Source organism: Drosophila rhopaloa, unplaced genomic scaffold (genome assembly GCF_018152115.1).
Source record: "Drosophila rhopaloa isolate 14029-0021.01 unplaced genomic scaffold, ASM1815211v1 contig_47, whole genome shotgun sequence".
Lineage (NCBI taxonomy): Eukaryota > Metazoa > Arthropoda > Insecta > Diptera > Drosophilidae > Drosophila > Drosophila rhopaloa.
Genome location: NW_025335142.1, coordinates 1,444,530 through 1,462,266, shown reverse-complemented (window position 1 = coordinate 1,462,266; position 17,737 = coordinate 1,444,530). Strand labels below are relative to the sequence as shown.

At 36.0% G+C, this 17,737-nt stretch overlaps 3 protein-coding genes across 6 annotated transcripts; 2 read left to right on the top strand and 1 right to left on the bottom strand.

Annotated features, from left to right (window-relative positions):
- Positions 1 to 546: 546 nt before the first annotated feature.
- LOC108044918 (C-type lectin 37Da-like) lies at positions 547 to 1,218 on the bottom strand. Its single transcript, XM_017124083.2, has 2 exons — positions 1,131 to 1,218; positions 547 to 1,071 (listed from the first exon to the last, which is right to left on the bottom strand). Exons 1-2 carry the CDS (start codon positions 1,216 to 1,218, stop codon positions 614 to 616), a joined length of 546 nt encoding a protein of 181 aa, XP_016979572.1. The 3' UTR covers positions 547 to 613.
- Positions 1,219 to 2,373: 1,155 nt separating this feature from the next.
- LOC108044915 (mpv17-like protein) lies at positions 2,374 to 4,725 on the top strand. 4 transcript variants are annotated; one of them, XR_006417742.1, is made up of 5 exons: positions 2,374 to 2,592; positions 2,694 to 2,784; positions 3,393 to 3,524; positions 3,843 to 3,955; positions 4,362 to 4,472. XR_006417742.1 is itself a non-coding variant. In XM_044461570.1 (4 exons), the coding sequence occupies exons 1-4, from the start codon at positions 2,461 to 2,463 to the stop codon at positions 4,637 to 4,639; spliced, it is 618 nt and encodes a 205-aa protein (XP_044317505.1). In that variant the 5' UTR covers positions 2,374 to 2,460; the 3' UTR covers positions 4,640 to 4,725. The 4 variants fall into 4 exon arrangements, 3 of the variants coding, with proteins under 3 accessions (XP_044317505.1, XP_016979568.2, XP_016979569.1); XM_044461570.1 differs by lacking the exon at positions 3,393 to 3,524 and having other exon boundaries at positions 2,694 to 2,788; positions 4,362 to 4,725; XM_017124079.2 differs by lacking the exon at positions 3,393 to 3,524 and having other exon boundaries at positions 2,410 to 2,592; positions 4,362 to 4,725.
- An 11,012-nt stretch (positions 4,726 to 15,737) lies between these two features.
- LOC108044920 (GTP-binding nuclear protein Ran) lies at positions 15,738 to 16,688 on the top strand. The gene has a single exon (XM_017124084.2). It carries the CDS (start codon positions 15,829 to 15,831, stop codon positions 16,471 to 16,473), a length of 645 nt encoding a protein of 214 aa, XP_016979573.2. The 5' UTR covers positions 15,738 to 15,828; the 3' UTR covers positions 16,474 to 16,688.
- Positions 16,689 to 17,737: the final 1,049 nt, after the last annotated feature.

Below are 17,737 nucleotides of genomic sequence, written 5' to 3'. Positions count from 1 at the left end.
TCCTATGTGACCTATAGGATATAGCCATCCGATCGGGGCGGTTTTCAAACTTGATCTGCGTACACATGTTTTAGGACGACGGTGAAAGTTTTAGATCGCTAGCTTTTAACCTGAGCTCACAAACGATATTGAAACAGACGGACAGACGGACATGGCTATATCGACTCCCCTATTGATCCTGATCAAGAATATTCATACTTTATGGGGTCGGAAACGTCTCCTTCACTGCGTTACAAATTTCCGACCAAAATTATAATACCCTCTGCAAGGGTATAATAAATAAAAATATTACAAAAAATAAAAATCAAAAAATATTCCTTTGAGATACAGTAATTATTTACTATTTCAGAATTACGCTTTTAGTTTTATTAAAATCGGACAACAATATCATATTTGGCAAACTGCAGCGCAAAATCGAAATAGCTTCATTGTTTTTAGTAATATAGGCTAGAAATCGACATGTTGTTGTGTAATAACTGCAAGGGTATATAAACTTCGGCTTGCCGAAGTTTGCTTCCTTTCTTATTATAAATACACATAGGTTTGGTTTTTTTTATCAGATGTTTAATATTTATTACATATCTTAAACTTTTAAAACGATGTTTTTAATCGCTCACCAGATAACAATTGAGGCGGTCTTTGGATATAATCTTTCGCAAATGTAAAGTTTTTGGGATTCGCAATTCATGTCGTTTAAAACATTATAATTGGTTACTGAACGCCGGTCTCCCAACGCATCGCAATGTTCTATTCCATTTAAATTATTTGGTTCTCCCGGATACCAAATATTTAATGTCAAGGGCTCACCAGTTGAAAACCAATTATGCTTTCCCTGATTTGCCAAGTCCGCACCCGAGGTCCAGTATACATTATCTATGACGTTGTTGAACAGGTATTGATTAACCAAATCCCACTCTTCAATGGTCTCAAACGCTATCAGATGGGCACCTATGCGATGACAAGACTCCGCTGCATCAAACCAGTTCTTTGTCGACTTGATTTCAATGTAATAATAGCCGTGGCCGATTTTAACGAATGGACCTGTGGTAATGTTCAGGTTATCTGGTATTCCTACAGAATAGTTCGATGAATTAGAAACATTATTGTTTTATTTTTCTAATTTAAATTACCATCTTCAATAGTTGGTATCACTTGATAAGCTCCAACGAGAGAAAGTAATACCCATACAGTCCAGAGCACAGTGTATTTATTGAACATTTTGCGATAACTGATGAAGATACTACGGAATGGAAAAGTTTTATACCCCTCGAGCTGCACAGTTATCTAAGAAAATAGTTCTTTGTTTTATGATACTCTTAAAAGATTACAGTCTTGTGATCCCTGCCAATATTTACGTGAAGCTATTGAGACAAAATTTCCCAAGTGGGTTCACCTCATTTCATTCGTCCGAAGTTCCAGGTGTAACAATATTAATTATTTACTCTTTTCTTAATAACTTCGGATTGGAGAAAAACATCATGAAGATAAAATACCTAACTAAATTTAATAAAATATTTATTTTAAAATTTTGGTATGTTTATATTTATTTTTAAAAATAACTTACTTTATATAACTTGAAGTGGCCCTTCAAAGGATCTCTTTAATGAACAAATAGTTTTATATAACCTAGAGGTCTTGTTTTTTAAGCAAATGGATGATTGTTCTTTATTTCTGAACTAATGTTCTTTATTTCAGACAAAGGGTCTTAAAACAAGAAAGGAAAGCTAATTTCAGGCGGAGCCGAAGTTGATATACCTTTGCAGAATATTCGGAATATTGGTTGGCCAAAAATAAAACCCATAAAAATCCCAACTTCCTAACTTTAAAAACACCAAAATTATGGCATTTCCGATCAATCAGTTATATGGCAGTTATAGTCGGCCGATCCCGGCCGTTCCGACCTATATACTGCGTGCAAAGGATCGAGGGGTGTGAGCAAAGTTTCAATTACAAGTTTCAGTACCCTCTGCAAGGGTATAAAAATAAGAACGAAAAGTTTAATAAAGTTTGTATTCGTTTTTCGCGGTAATTTGTCTGCGTTTAATTATGTATTATACGTTATTTTTTTAATAATTATATTAAGCTTTCATATTTCTCTTCAGTTTGTAAAAATTAAATCTTATCTGTGACTGCTGATAAGCACTCTGTAGATATTGCTAGAAAGCTAACTGCATTTACAAGCTTTTATTAAACAATTCCATATACTAAATTTTCTCATCTTTTTTTGCTTGCATTCAAAACACGTAAACAGTTAAATTTTCTCTTAGGTAACCTCCTCTCTCTTTTTTTTCCTGGCTCTCTGATACTTTTTGATTGTCTTTTGTAACAGCTGAGCCGCTTTTTGGAAATGTTCCTCAGTAAAGCTCCGTCACCGCCAGCGGCTGGCCGCTTAAAAAAATATTTATAAAAAATTATATATACAAAAAAATTTAATCGAATTTAAGCAAGTACAGGAAGACAATGGCTCGGTTGATTTCGGGAGTCCGTACACTATTCCGTCAGTATCCATTCGTGACCAACAGCGCAATCTATGGGAGTCTATATGTGGGCGCCGAATACTCGCAGCAATTCGTATCGAAACGCTGGCTGGCCGTAAGTTTTAGTATTCTAATGAAGTATGTGGGGAATCTGGGGACGGGATGAATCCGAGGGGTGTATCTGGAGATTTCTAATCAGATTTATGTGCCCTGTAGCCGGCGCCCGAGAAGGAGGATATCGATTATGCAACAATAGGAAGATATGCTGTGATGGGCACCGCAGTATATGCCCCAACCCTTTTTTTTGGTTTGTGCCCACCAGATAAATAAATCTTTACATATCTACTTTCATTTCTGTATATAAAACAACAAAGGTCGACATAATAGCTCTAAATATTTGAATGATTATTTATCTATCCAGAGAAATCTTAATTTTGTAAAAAAGGAAAAAACTATCTAGTATTAAGATGTAATAGATATTTTCAATATTTCATTTATTAATCAGAACCCTTCAAATAGTCATTTTGTGTTAATGGGCTCTATTATTGTACCGAAATTTATATTTTTTTGTAAAGTACTTAAATTTTGGTTGTATGATATTATGATTAGGCAGCATCCTCAGATAATAAATCTAATTGTGGATTCAAAGTTTTAAGCGAATACCAATCGTAGCTATTATCTTGACCGCAGTTGTGTCTGCACATACATCGGTGAACCAGTCAATTTACTCACACTAACGTGCTCGCCATTTAACCATTCTTTTTATTTCCTCAATTTGCTTCGCCGTACGCTTCTGTTGTTGTTTTCGACTTTTATCAATTTGTTTACAATTTCGTAAAAGCTCCATGAGCACGTGTCGCAAAGTCAAGAGCATGTCTCTTCACCACTCACTTTCTCTTCACACTTTCTCTTTAGAAGCACCATCTGCCACCAGAGCACATAGCTTTTCCTCTAAGATTAAAACAGAGGGAAAAGCTTTCGAGAAAAGCACGCAACGCACTAAGAAATTGAGGCATATGTGCACGACCATAAAAAGTACTATGCAATGTAAGTTATGAATGATGAAGTATGAAGGAAATCAGTAAAGAAGAATCATGACAACAAACACAAAAAACACACAAGGATATTTAAATACAAGAACACGCAACGATATTGATACAACATACCTACAGGAAAACAAAATATTCTATATGTTCAACACTAACCCAAAAAATACGCACCATAAAATGCACACAAACATTTCATAAACACTATATGATTAACTTACACAGCACTCTATGAATTCTGCCTGCTTCTGCATTTATTATATTAAATCAAATATTAACTATACAAATTTAACAATAATTTAATTAACGAATTTTCCAGGTACAAATGGTTAGATCGCGTTTTTCCAGGCACTGCCAAAATCGTTATAGTAAAAAAATTGGTATTGGATCAATTTGTTTTAACGCCTTATCTACTGACTGTTTTTTATGCAGGTAAGATGCTTTTTAATTTTGTCTAATACCTTTTAGTTAAGTTTATTAATTTCAATGTCCTTTTAGTTAAGTTTATTAATTTCAATGTCCCTAATTTTAAGAGTGTTTTAAAATTATTCAATTAACAAAATGTTCAGATAAAAATTCATGTTTCGGTTACAAAATGTAATCTACGCATTAGCTTAAAAAATTAATTATGGAAGTATTTAGTATTGCCATAAGATTTTAGAGAACAATAATTCCATAATTGATCTGAATAACTTTCAACCATTTCGAAAACCTGATCAGAAATAATATATATAAATATTTGAAATATTCATAAAATTAATTTTTTGAAAAAACTGTTTTCAAATAAACGGCTAGTATCGAAAATTAAAATAATTGTTCGAAATTGTTATCTTTTTAGGCATGTCCATTATGGAGGGCTCTGAGGATACTTTCCTGGAATTGCGTGAGAAGTTCGTGCCGACCTTCGTGCGTTCTTGTATTTTCTGGCTGCCTGCCCAGGCCTTGAACTTTTCACTGGTGGCGCCCCGGTTCCGTGTTATTTATATGGGTGTTTGCGGTCTGATCTGGGTGAATATTCTGTGCTGGACCAAGCGGCAGAGTCTACCGGTGGCCACCAAGTCAAACGCAACCGAAACAACAGCATCTGTAGCTTCCATAAGGAACTCCGAAGTCTGACAGTCTAATATTCAGAATATACCCGTGTATATAGTCATAGATAGATTTTGACAATGTTTTGGCAAATAAAGTCAGACGCGAAGATACGCCCGGTTGGTGGTTAAAGAGTTATTTGTTTAACCTGGTTGCAAAGCGTTGGCATACAGTGCGTATGATTGATGTTCCCATAAACGGAAACTCATCAATTACCACTTACCCTCTATTCATCTCTATTTGAGTGTGTGTATGTGTGTAGGCTGTTTATCACCGTGTGTAAATGTGTTTAATTGTGTGCGTGTGTGCGTAAATTTTTCCATCAATATTTGCCGCACACAATCAAAAACAACAACAACGAAAACCATCTTAGATTCAGATATCCTAGTTCGACAAAATGGCAACTATTGTACCAAAAACGAAGGGAAGTTGATGGGAAAGTAGTAAAAATGCCTTAATGTATTTAGTCTGTAAATGTATTATGTGGTTTTCTAGGGATGAGGAAAATAGGGATGATATCAAATGACTGGATGCTGGAAGTCTCTAGCTAAGCCTAAGACTGTGCTCCAAAAACATGTAATAGTATATTGAAAATATATAAGACACATTATACTTTAAGATACTTTATTTTAAAATTTGTAATTAAATAGTCGCCATTATGAGTGCGTCACTAAGTTTTTCACGAATTCGCGCACCAAATATGTCACAAATACAGACAAAGTGCTGCCATAGAGTCGCCCAGCATGTGCCCATACACATGGACACCTGGCCAAGTCCTTAAAGTCTACCCAGTCCTCGTCAGCAGTGCAAATGTAACAACCCATATGGTCGTGCTCATCCGATAATAACATTTGACAGCCAAGTTTAGGGGACCAAACGCAGCAGATTTCGATATCCGTTACTTCTAAATTATAGGGTAAGTACAGCTTGATAAAAAAAAGAAGATACTTTTGCTCGTAATACCGATTTTCAAGTTGGGCGGAATGCAAACGCTCAAATCTTTGACACTTTCGGGATAAATTGAGAAGTGTGGCTCAGCGCTACTCTTTCTTGGTTTTTTTTGACAACTATATCCTATCTTTTCGATTCGACATTTCTCGTTATCCTCCCAACAGTCTGCACAACTTAAATTTTGTGGAGCGGCAGTTGTCTCATTTGTTGCTGTTGCATGCGTGGTCCAAAGGCTCAAACCGAGTATTATAAAAATATGTGTAGAGTTTTTTGACATTGTAAGCTGATCAAATGGTGTAATTTGTTTGATACACACAAAAAATCAAAATCTTACAGGAGTAGAAAAGGAAAATGTGATGGATACAAACAAGATATTTTGTTTCATTTGAAAGGGATCTACATTTTTTACTACCACGGCAGTCTTTGTAGTGGCGAATCGCGTTAAGAGTGTGCGGAAAGACAGTATAATATATATAGCCACAGAATTAATAATATTTTGATGTGAAGGTTCCTATAATTTTGAGCAGCTTAATTAAAAAACCTTTTGTCCTAACACTTTTTGAAACACACGCCAGTTCAGTGGTGAAAAAATGTTTCGAAACGACTATACCTATAGATATTTTATACTATTCGTTATTGTAAAAGTTACTGTTGATCACTCCACCTTGAAATAAGTCGTCTTACGAGAATGTTTTTAAAATAAAAGCCAAACAAGAATTAAAGAATTCTCCAAAAAAATATTTTCATTCTGAATTTAGTTTTAGTTTATAATCCTATTTATAAGTAAAAAATTTGTTAAATGAAACCATATTTATTAAAGAATCAATGTTGTCTTAAAATTAAATCATTAAAATACAGGGCTAGCCACACAAAATTTAATAATAATACTATTTACCACTATTAGTTTTGTTAGACTGCCTTCAAACTGCTTACAAGGATTCATCAGAAAAATGATCATAATTCATCATTTATCCTGGACATTGCTCTCAGTCCCTAATTTATGTCACATGTTTTTGCCAGCTATTCGTGGCTAAATGCATTGTAATTCCCTCATCGCATTAACTTTTTGCCTAATTATTGCTCATCTCTAGCATCTCGGCCGATTGATGCCCCCTGACCTCCCCGAGCGCCCTGCTAAACTAATTAGACGTGGCGTGTTTTTGGCCGCCTCCCCTCGGAACCCCCGCTCCCCCATTATCCCCCAATGTTAATGCGTTGAGTGTGTGCGTCTGTTTAACTTATTGCTGTCTATTTAAATTGCAATTTGTCAATATGCGTGTGTGTAGTATTACCACACGCCCATCTGGGAGCCACCTCCATTCCCCCACTCCGCATCCCTGTTTTTCCCCAAAGCTTTCCATCTGCACACGTAAAAATGGTAGTGTAAATGTATCCGACTTATAACTTACTCACTTTTTTAGAATGAATATAAGAATATAAGGTAACCAAATGGTTACTAAATAGTTGTCTAATAATAATTATTTTTATTTTATTAGAAAAAAATATCGGTAAAGCACCCAAAAGAGTTTGTTAAACGTACTTGCCATTCTTTTACAGTACAAGCTAATTTTAACAAAATCAACAAAAACAAATTTTTAATACATCTTGAGGAAGGAAGACAACGTAAAAGAAGGAAAAAACAATATAAATATTATTTTATAAATAGTTCCAAATGGCGCCCAAAGCAATTTATATTTTGTTATTAAACTGTTTTGTTAATAAGTCCTAAGAATAAGTTGTAAGAGTATACCTAAGTAAAAAATAACTTGAAATGACTAATAATTATAATTATTATTTAAAATAAAAGTCTTACCCAGATAGAGGTGAAATTAAATTTTAAATTTTAGCGAAAGATTAAATTGAAAACATTTTTCTCACGTGTGTTCTTCAAACAACATTTTTTTTCCGTGTAGGCAGTCGTACAATTAAACTTCTTGTACAGTCATTAACAGCACATAACGTTGGGCCAGCCCGTGTCCAGACTAAACTTGCTAAACTTGGCAGACATCGAAGCTCCTGTTCTGCGGACTCCCAAAACTCCCCTTGGCCTTAGTTGCGTCTACTTCCTTTGGGCCCCCACCGAAGGACCTTTTCCCCACTCCTTTGACTTTGACGTCGACGTCTCCGTTGGATTCTCTAGGTTGCTTCTGGTTCCTGGTTCGTTTTTTTTGTGCTGCTTTTTTTTTATTTACATCCGCTTGTTTGTTCAAAGCGGAAAATTAATTCCATCTTGGCTTGTTTCCGTTTATCTTGAAAAAGTATTTCGTCGTCTTTTCGCTTTATACCATAGTCCACGCCCACCTCGCCCCTTCAACGCCGCCCCACTTTGTTTTACTTTTATTTTTCGACAGCCTGCTGACCAGCTGAAAACTGCTTTTCCTACTTTATATTTGAGTGTGGAGCTGGGGCCAGGGACTATTTACTTCATCTACTGGTCTTGGGCAGATTTTTTGGGCTCTTTATGGGCCCTGTTTGAAATTAAGGGTATCTGCGGCTTGTTAAGCGATTCGGGCAGGGATTTAAGTGGGAAACATAATTTAATCTAATCTTGGAATGGAAGGAAAATGAATATTGACTAGCTGACAATTGGTTCCTTGTATTCAACTTATTGTTGTTCTTATGCCTAAGAACCACCCGTAGAACCACTTTACATTACACTTTAACCCGAATTTGTTTTGGTACTTATTCGTTTATTTTCTATGCAAAAAGCTCTTCCAAGCAATATATTATTTTAACAAATATAAAAAATGTAATAGTTTTGGTATTTTAAAAAGTTATTTCCCTCTTCATTATATATTGTACTTAATTGAAACAAAAACAACTTTTAGCGAGTATTGTTTTTTGAGCGATTTCAGAAATTGTAGTTTTATAAGAAAAATTGGGAAAAAATTAAAATAAAATTATTACTTCGTTGTTTCCTATTCGAATCAACTACTCAAGGTAACATTATGGTTAACCGACGTGGCAATTCATTTGTCGATATTCCCTTAGGCAGATAACATCACTCAATATATTAGCCCCACTGGTTTTCGGGTGTATGCAGTCTATTTTCCCAGTGTAAAAAGTATAAGCATACATATATGTCGTGTCATATTGAAGAAAAAATTAAATATTTCGTGTAACTATTTATTTATTGTTTAGTAAGCAACAGTATTTTCACCTTAAAAGTGTTATTATGATTTTAGAGAAATTATTGATTTACACATACTAGAAGTGTCTTAATTGTGCAGAATTTTGGATCGCGAATATGATATTCTCAATATCTATAACAATTTCCCCGTTAGAGAATACAAATTTCTACATCAGTGTCCAATTGTGTTTGGCTTTCCACTTTTGTTTTGCTTTGCTTTCGCTGCTTGCCTTGGGTGGGTGGTGTTTGGGAGGTTGAAGGTCCTCGGCCCCGCCCACTTCCTGTCGCTCCAGTCAACGTGGCGTGATACTAGCGCGTCGCCCACCACACGTACATTAAATTAAAAATTAATTTACAAAAATAAACAGAGTTATGCCAGAGGAAGCATCTCCCGAACGATACCGCCGACCATAAGAAGCTAATACTAATGCTGCTTCATTTGATTCAATTACCGGAAGCAGTCCGTCCGGCGGAGTGGAACGGAACGGAACAGGACCGCCGGACTCTGCAGCTCGAGAATTTTCGTGTTTGTCTTGGACACGCGGCAGGAAGTTGCCGGCTATCTGGGTACATGGGCATCCACCCTCCTGCAAGGACTTGTCGTAATTACCGCACAAGACAAATAGAAAATGGCGTAAAAACGAGAAATTAATCAACGTTTGGCGCCCAGCCCCCCCGCCACTCGATATAGGTATATATAGTCGTGTTCCATCCATCCATCCGACCTGATTGCGATTCGATGTGAAGCGCTTGGCAAATATGACAGCGGGCTTCATCGCTAAACTACTGCCAAGGGACAAAATGTGGAGCGGTGCCTTTTTGAAATGGCGATGAGAGCGTGACTTGCACGGCAATGATCCACGACTTAATTTAATTATTTTCGACAGAGGTTTTCCCACTGCAGACCATTTACCAAACCTGTGGACCCTTTGCACTTTCCTGAATTTAACAGAGAAAAAGGCTAGATCAAACCTAGATCAAAAGGATAAAACCTTATTAATCTCTCATATAAAAAACAACTTTTGATTTTAAATTAAATAATGTTATCGAACTCTAATGACATATTTTCATTAAATTAAAAGATTTGTCTGCCTAAAATAAAGACATAATTAGGATAATATTTTCGATATGATAAATGAATTAGGCCGCTTTTTAGAAATTTTTCATTAGTTTCATTATATATTTCGGTAATGGGCGCATGCTAAACTCGTCTGCCTTATAGCTAAATACTGACTTATATTTACTATCCTATTTTCCTCTACGTCAAAAAAGGAGCTCCTTTAAAATATTTTAAAATATGAATATAAAATTGATTTAAAGTTTTTATATTATTGATTATACAGAAAAAATTATTCTATTATTATTATAGAAATTTGTTAGTTGTGTCTATTTGTATTTAATTATAGTTAAATATTTTACCTTGACGACTTATGATTAATATATAGTTATGTATATCACTATATATTTACAGAAAAATGTTTAGTCAGTCTGACCTATTTTTGAGATATATTTATTTGATTTTACGTAGGCTTTATTATTTTTAATTATAGCTTAAATTTTAAAATTTTAATAATTTAAGGCTTTAAGGCCTAATCCTTTTGGAAGAGATAATTAGGACTAGACTTTTATGTGAAATGTTGTGATTTGGGAAGCCATTTTTGGCACGAGTTCCACTCTGATCGTCATATTTGCTGATGGTCCTGCATGACGGCTCTTCCACGCGAAGCGACATTATAATTTTAAACTACTTCTTTTGACTACCAGCACTCAGGATCCCCTTTTTTCACCTCCCCCGTTTGGCTGGGGGACATCCTGGTGCGGCACATTTGTTCGCCGGCATGTGAAAATTGATTGCTGTTGTTCATAGCTGCGGGATATGGCCAAAGTTTTTAAGTTCCCAATGCCTGTTCCCCCGGTTCTGGGAAACCCCAGAAACCCAACGCCACGCCCACTTATTTCCCAGCCCCGGCTTTCCGCTTTCGGTTGTTGTTTGGGCGCTGAAAAGCTGAAAACAATGCGAATTTTCCTCGCGGGTCTGCGTCGCCTTGGACCGAGTTTCCTCCTCCTTCTGGGCCTTTTTTTTCTGCTCGTTGTATTATTAAGAAAGTTTTATATTTTTTTGTCGGTTTGGGGTTGGAGTATATTTACATTTGGCAGTTGGCTGCGTTAAGCGGCTTGCGTTGCTAGGGAAATTCTGGGGAAAGCTTGGGAAGGGGGCCGGGAAAATATCTCGGACGAACGATGGTCAGAAAATTCTGTTGCTGGTGCTGAAATTTTTAATACTCTGTTACCTTGTCGTGCAGACAATTTGATGCCAATGGGAATATGAGTTTTCCCTCTACTTCTCTGCTGGTTTTTTTTCGGTTTTTTGGCTGTAGTGCTATAAAAACCTATATATATTTATACGTATAGAATGGAGTGTGGGACGGCTTCGTGTAGCTTTATAATTAAAGAAAGACGAGGCGAAAACAAAGGAATAATAGCAAAATAAGAGCTTGGCAACCGTTGGCAAGAGATTTCGCCCATAGAGTGCCTGTTGATACGGCTCACCTTTAAATGCTTCGAGGGTCAAGGGCCCAAAATAAAAGACAAGAGGAACGTTTGGGGAGAATAAAATATAATAGTTTATAGTTTGAAAAACGAAAATTACATTTGATCTTTGCTTTTAATACTCTTTAGATTATATCTCTTGAATATTCAGAAAATTGTTAAATATGTAGTGTTATTTTACTTTATAAATTAAATTTTTCACAAGAAAATTATGAACTTAAATTTTTAAAATAAGGCACAACTTCTCATAATTTAAAATCAAAGTCAACAACTGTATTTTGATCTTCAATAGATTTAAAGTTCTCGAAAAAGATATTTTTAAATAATTGAAGCATTCCAAAAACATGTCACATTTATGCGAAAACACTAATTGCCAAAATAATGCCAGCATTTAATTATACTGTTTAAATACCCGCATCTTTAGCTGAATAATAAAACTGGCAAATTGAAAATGCAATTATGCATTATCTTCCATCAGCCATTCGATAAATTAAAAACGATAGCCCCGACAAAAAGGCTAACCCATTAACCCACTCGTCGAGCAAGGTCAGCTAAGCAATTAAAAGTGAAAACGGGCTGCGCATAAATGTAACAAAATAACGCACACATTGTGGTTTTTAATGCCCACCTCCCAGCCGCCCCCTTAGTTTGACCCCGCCCCCGACCTCGAGGAAATCCCATAACTTTTATGGCACGCACGCAGTTTTTATTCTCGTCGATCTGCAGAACGAAATGCCATCAAAATGCTCCAACTGCCGGCCGACACCTGCCGTCAAAGTCAACCATGTAAATATCCGTGTTTAAAAAAATAATAATAAAAAAGGTCGAGGTTTATCCCGTGTTTGACTTTTGCCTTTATGTGCATGCAAACGCATAATCAAGCGTGAAGCGCAGACATCCTCCTGGGCACGCATATACAGTACGCCCGGGGAGTACGCATCGCATCGCATCCCATCGCATCCCTGTTATCCTCCTCCTTATCCTGCTTACATTTAATTTCACCTTCAGCCACCGAATCTGAAGCTGCCACACCGCCAAGACGTCGCGTCGCCTGCCAACCAACCAGCTATCCAGCCTTTTCCTGCTCTTTATAATGTTCCTTCCTTTGGGTACCACATACCCTGACCGAGGGTTTTATGACTTTAACCGGAAACTTGCAATCCTTACAAATAACCTGTTTCTAAATGTCAATAGTACATAATGTATTAATTTTATAATTTAGTATCATCTTTTTCTATTTACTACATGTTTGTGATATTTTGAAGATTTTGTATATAATATAATTTTAGTCGTTTAAGTAAGGTACATCAATTCTAAGAAAGAATTGACTTTAAAATAGCTAAATTATAAGATGTGTTAGTGGCGGAAAACATAAAAGGAATATAATTAATGACAGTTTTCAACTCACTAAACATATTTTAGAAAAAGTAGTTTATATTGCTTGAGTCGAATAGATAATTTAAATGATAAAGTAATCAAATAACTAGATATGACATAAAATAGTGGAATAATTCAATTTTTATTAGCGAGTCAACAATAAATATTTAGTATCTAATTGGGATTTACGAGAGGCACTTGGCCAGCGAGGATATTTAAAATGTCGGCCATCGCAGATAGGACCTGGCTTATTTCCCTTTTTTTTATTTGGGGTTCCTTGTTGTCGTCTGTGCATTTGACAGGAAAAATTAGTTGGCTACGAAAACTTTTGGCCTCGCCGTCGCACATATACAGACGTGACTTCCCCCGATGTGTGCGTGTGTGTGCTCTATCACAGGCTTCGTCCTTTTCGTCCTGGCAGTTGTAAAATTTCTGCTAACGAAAAACCATAAACAGGTGTTGTTTGTTGTTGACGCTGCATGTGGCGTGCCGCACAATCTGTTTCGTTCGTATGTCTGTTTTCTACATAATCCGCTCGCCAAGGCTGATCCTGGTTGCCCATGCCCAAGGACCTCCACTTCCCCCATTCCAATCGAACGTCCTTCGGGGTGGCTGTGCGGCGCAACTGTTTCGGGCACTGAAAGTTATCAAACTTAATGCAGTTTAATTGACCTTTTCGGGGCCAAAAGTTTTGCACCGTCTGTTGTTGGCGTTCAGGACGAAAATGGGCAAAGACGATGGAAATGGCAAACGGCGAAGGACAAACACTCGCCTTCGCATTATTACTTTTAATTACGGCTTAAACCTATTGACTGGAAATTTTAATATGTTATTTATTTACAATTAACGCCCCAGCAAATGCTTTCGTGTACAACTGGGCGTATGATTTATGGCATTGTCGGCCCTCACAGCAATTGTAACTATTGTTGAATGCAATTTCCTTTTGTTTGCGAATGTACATATACATATATGTATATGTAGAGCTGTGTGTGTAACAGTTGCTACTCGTAAATTACAGGTTTAAGGATTTCGGGCGGGGGTTGGGTGTCACTTTTAAAACCCAAAATCTTTGGTCGAAGGGGTTTTTGGGGTTGGATTGAAACCGAAATGAAAATGAAATTATTTATGATGCTCATTTGATGCGACAGCTTTTGGCCAACACGCAATGTGTTCTGAAAATGGTTTCATAGACGAGGCCGAGCGGAAATTTACAAAGGGTGTGTGGAGCCCTTTAAGTTGATCAATTTGCTGATATCGTTTGGCCACCAATTGGATTTATATCTACAAAATGTGGAATTAAGTGAATAATTCATATATTTTTTGTGAAGCTCTCTAATGGAATCGAAATAATTTACTAAGCACTTCGTTGGCAGTGATTCATGTTGGGTAACAATACTCAATAGAGGTCAAATTATAGAAATGAATTTTGGTATTCATAAATTATATAATTTATCTTGGTTATTTGGTCGCACATATTAAGAGAAATAAATATATGACTGTGCATTTGAACTTAAATTATTTTGCGTTTTTGGATAATTTGTAAAAGTTAATTAATACAATAAATTATATAATAAATGAGAGTGCATGGTATTGTGTTTGAAATTTTAATTTGTAATAATTCATTGTCTCAAAAATGTAATTTACTATAATTTTTATCTTTCTTACAATTTATTACTTTTGACTGTTTTATAGTTTGTCCTATAACCCTTGCAGCATCTTGCAATGCTTGCGGGGCCTTGCAACCAACCATTTGCCTTCTGCCCAAAACCCACTCACATATTTTAATTTGTTAATTACTTAGCTGCCTTGTTGGTGCAGGAGTATGAGGTAGTAAATTCATGCACTCTATAGCTGTAGCACGGTCGGAGTAATCAGAATATATATATATATTCATAACACATATATATTATACAGACATTGCAGGGAAGTCGGTTCCTGACCCTCGGCCTGCAGGCTTCTTCGCTCCCCGTGTCAATTACGAAGGGAATTCCCCCTTATGGGAGGGTTTAAGATCAAGCCACGCCGAAGACATCAGAAACATATTAGTAGGCACTAAAGTTGAGAAGCAAGCATAGACCGTAACAAAAAACAAACGCAGACACACGCATAGCTACTTTCGAAACGGGAGCGGTTCAGAAGTAGATCAAGGTTCATTCAAAAATGTAACATTACTCTTTTTAAAATAAGTTAGTTTTATAAAATAAGTATTAGATATTTTATTTATTCGTTTTATAAATGTAAAAATAAAAAATATAGTTTAAATATGGATATGGTGTTTTTAATAAAATTAAATCAAATGCTAGAATAATAATCAAAAAGATCCAAGACGAAAATTATTTAGTTATTACAAATAACTCTATTTATGGTAATTTCAAAAGATTAGAAGGTAACACAAAATCTAACTTTTTAAAAATTTCTTCACACCATTACTATTTTTCCAGTAATTCACATTATAACTATTGGGGCTGATTTTTGAAAAACTACACTATCGATAACTTTTTATTTGCGTATAAATGATTTGGACGTGAAAATTGAAAACAACCAAAAAGCCATCCAAAAGCAATGTTTAGGTTCCTACAAATATTCAAAGACATTTTGATTATTCAGGGTTATTGAAAATTTTATAAGAAATCGAAAGGAATCAAGTAGTTCGTCGACTTCCGTCAAAACCTGAATTTTAGATGTTTAAAAACTAAATTTCTTTGTATGACAGAGACTTGCAGGCAGGCCCAGTAAAAAGGCTACTCAGTTTCTTCAGTCAATTTAAATTGATTTTGATTTGCATTTAGATAATTATTTTTAATTCATTTTCATTCAGTAAATTTTAAATTGATTTTGGCTTGCATTTGGATAAATATTTTAAATAAAAAATACAATTTTTTTTTAATTATAAGCCATTTTAATGATAATTATAAAGATACGCCAATCTTGTTTACCGCCTTATATCATCCAAATGTAGGAGAAAAGAAATTTAAATTTGTAAGAAAAAAACATTTTTAAAGGAAGTTAAAAATGGCTTAAATATTGTTTTTGATTTATAGAAGAAGACAGTATCCGTTTGTTTTGTTGCTTTTAAAATAACTAGAGTTTTTGGGACACACCCGATTGAAACAATATATACTTTATAGAATTTTAGTTGTAGCAAACCTGTGGCTACATTTTAGAGTAACTCGGGACAGTACAAGGAATACAAAACTATTTTCTGACTATGATGGACGAGGTGGCAGCATTCAAGCTAATTCTTCTTGGAGACGGAGGAACTGGTAAGACTACTTTTGTGAAGCGGCACCTGACCGGAGAATTTGAGAAGAAATATGAGGCTACGTTGGGCGTTGAAGTGCATCCAATATTTTTTCACACCACCAGAGGATTGTTTCGCATAAATATTTGGGATACCGCCGGTCAGGAGAAGTTCGGAGGTCTGAGTGAAGGGTACTGTGTAAAGGGTCAGTGCGCCATTTTAATGTTCGATGTGACCTCGCGGACTACGTACAATAATGTGCCCTTTTGGTATCAAGATGTGGAGAGAGTTTGCGGGAACATTCCGATGGTGCTGTGCGGCAACAAGGTGGATGTTAGAGACCGCAAGGTGAGGGCCAAACAGGTCACTTTCCACCTAAAGAAGAACCTACCTTTCATCGAAATCTCGGCCAAGTCGAATTATAATTACGAGAAGCCCTTTGTCTATCTTCTGCGTGAGCTGACTGGAGATCCCCAGTTGGAATTGGTAAGGCAACCCGCTTTGCAGCCTCCTGAGGTTATCTTCACCGACGAGCAACGGATCCAAATGGAGCAGGAGCTAGAAGCGGCCAAGTATCTCCAATTTCCATCAGAAGAGGACTATGAGTTATAGATGCCTTCTTTTTATTGTTTCTAAATTCGTTCGGGCTACGATTTTCTATTCTGGCAAATTAAGCGTTGTTATTCGTAAGCCCTTTCGTCTTCGGATGTACAGAGAATGCCTTTCTCAGCTATCACAATCGTGGGGGAGAGACCGAGAATCGGTAGACTGAATTCCGCCTAATTCGTATTTTTTTAAAAAATATTTTACGGCAAAACTGATTTTAATGCAAATTTTCCGCGAAAGACAGTCAAAATGTGATAAATGAGTCGTAGCCCGATCAATATATTTTGTAGAAATAGACTTAGCCAAATAAAAAAATATTTCATAGCTCTAAAATGTTGTATCTATATTTTAATTTAATTTGTTTTGTTTATTTATATTTCTTTTTAGATTACAAAAGAATTATTAGTGAAGTTTATAGAATTCCTGTTTTTGATCCTTGTCTTAATTTAAAATAGTTAAGGTTTGTAAATTTTAAATAAACCAATCTGGTTTTATGACATTTAAAACTTTGATTTAATTATTTAAAATTTAGTGCTGACACTTAAATAATTGTATTATTAAAAATTTTTTTTTTGTATTTATGGATTGAACACACGTAAAATAATAGGTTAAATTCCAATAATACTTTTTAAAATCAATAAAATGTTGTATTGAACATAATGTAAGTCGGAAAACTGGTTTGGCTAATTTATTTTGAAAATTACCACAATTGGTCTGGGGTTTTCATTTAAGTTTTTGCATTGTTCCGCTGCAAATTAAGGGATACCGGCCAATTTTTGGGGCCCAAAAGAAACCGCTCCGGCAGCCGGTCTCCTTATTAAGCCTGTGAGTCCGCAGCATCCCTCTCGTTCGCTCAGCCTCCCTCTCCCTTGCTCCACCCATACCACTGCACATAAGCGCTTAATGAGTATAAATGAGCTTGATTGCATATTCCAAGGCGCTCGTGTGTTTTCCCTTCTGCGTTTGTGTGTGCGAGCTGTTTTTTAATAGCCTGCATATGGCGTTGTAAAAGTTTTCATTACACAAACAGCAGCAGTGGCAGCAACTACAATTTACCGGCAACAGGAACGGCAGCAACAGTAACACCAACAGCAACAGCAACGGCAACAACAACTTATTGGCCTGACTTTTAAGCGCATTTAACACACGGCGTATGCGTAATGTGCTGGCGGAGCGAGAGGCTGGCAGTCAAATTGAATACAGTTGCTCGTAAAATGCTTAAGCACCTGCACACAGCAACAGCAACAACAATTACAGCGGCAGCAGCAGT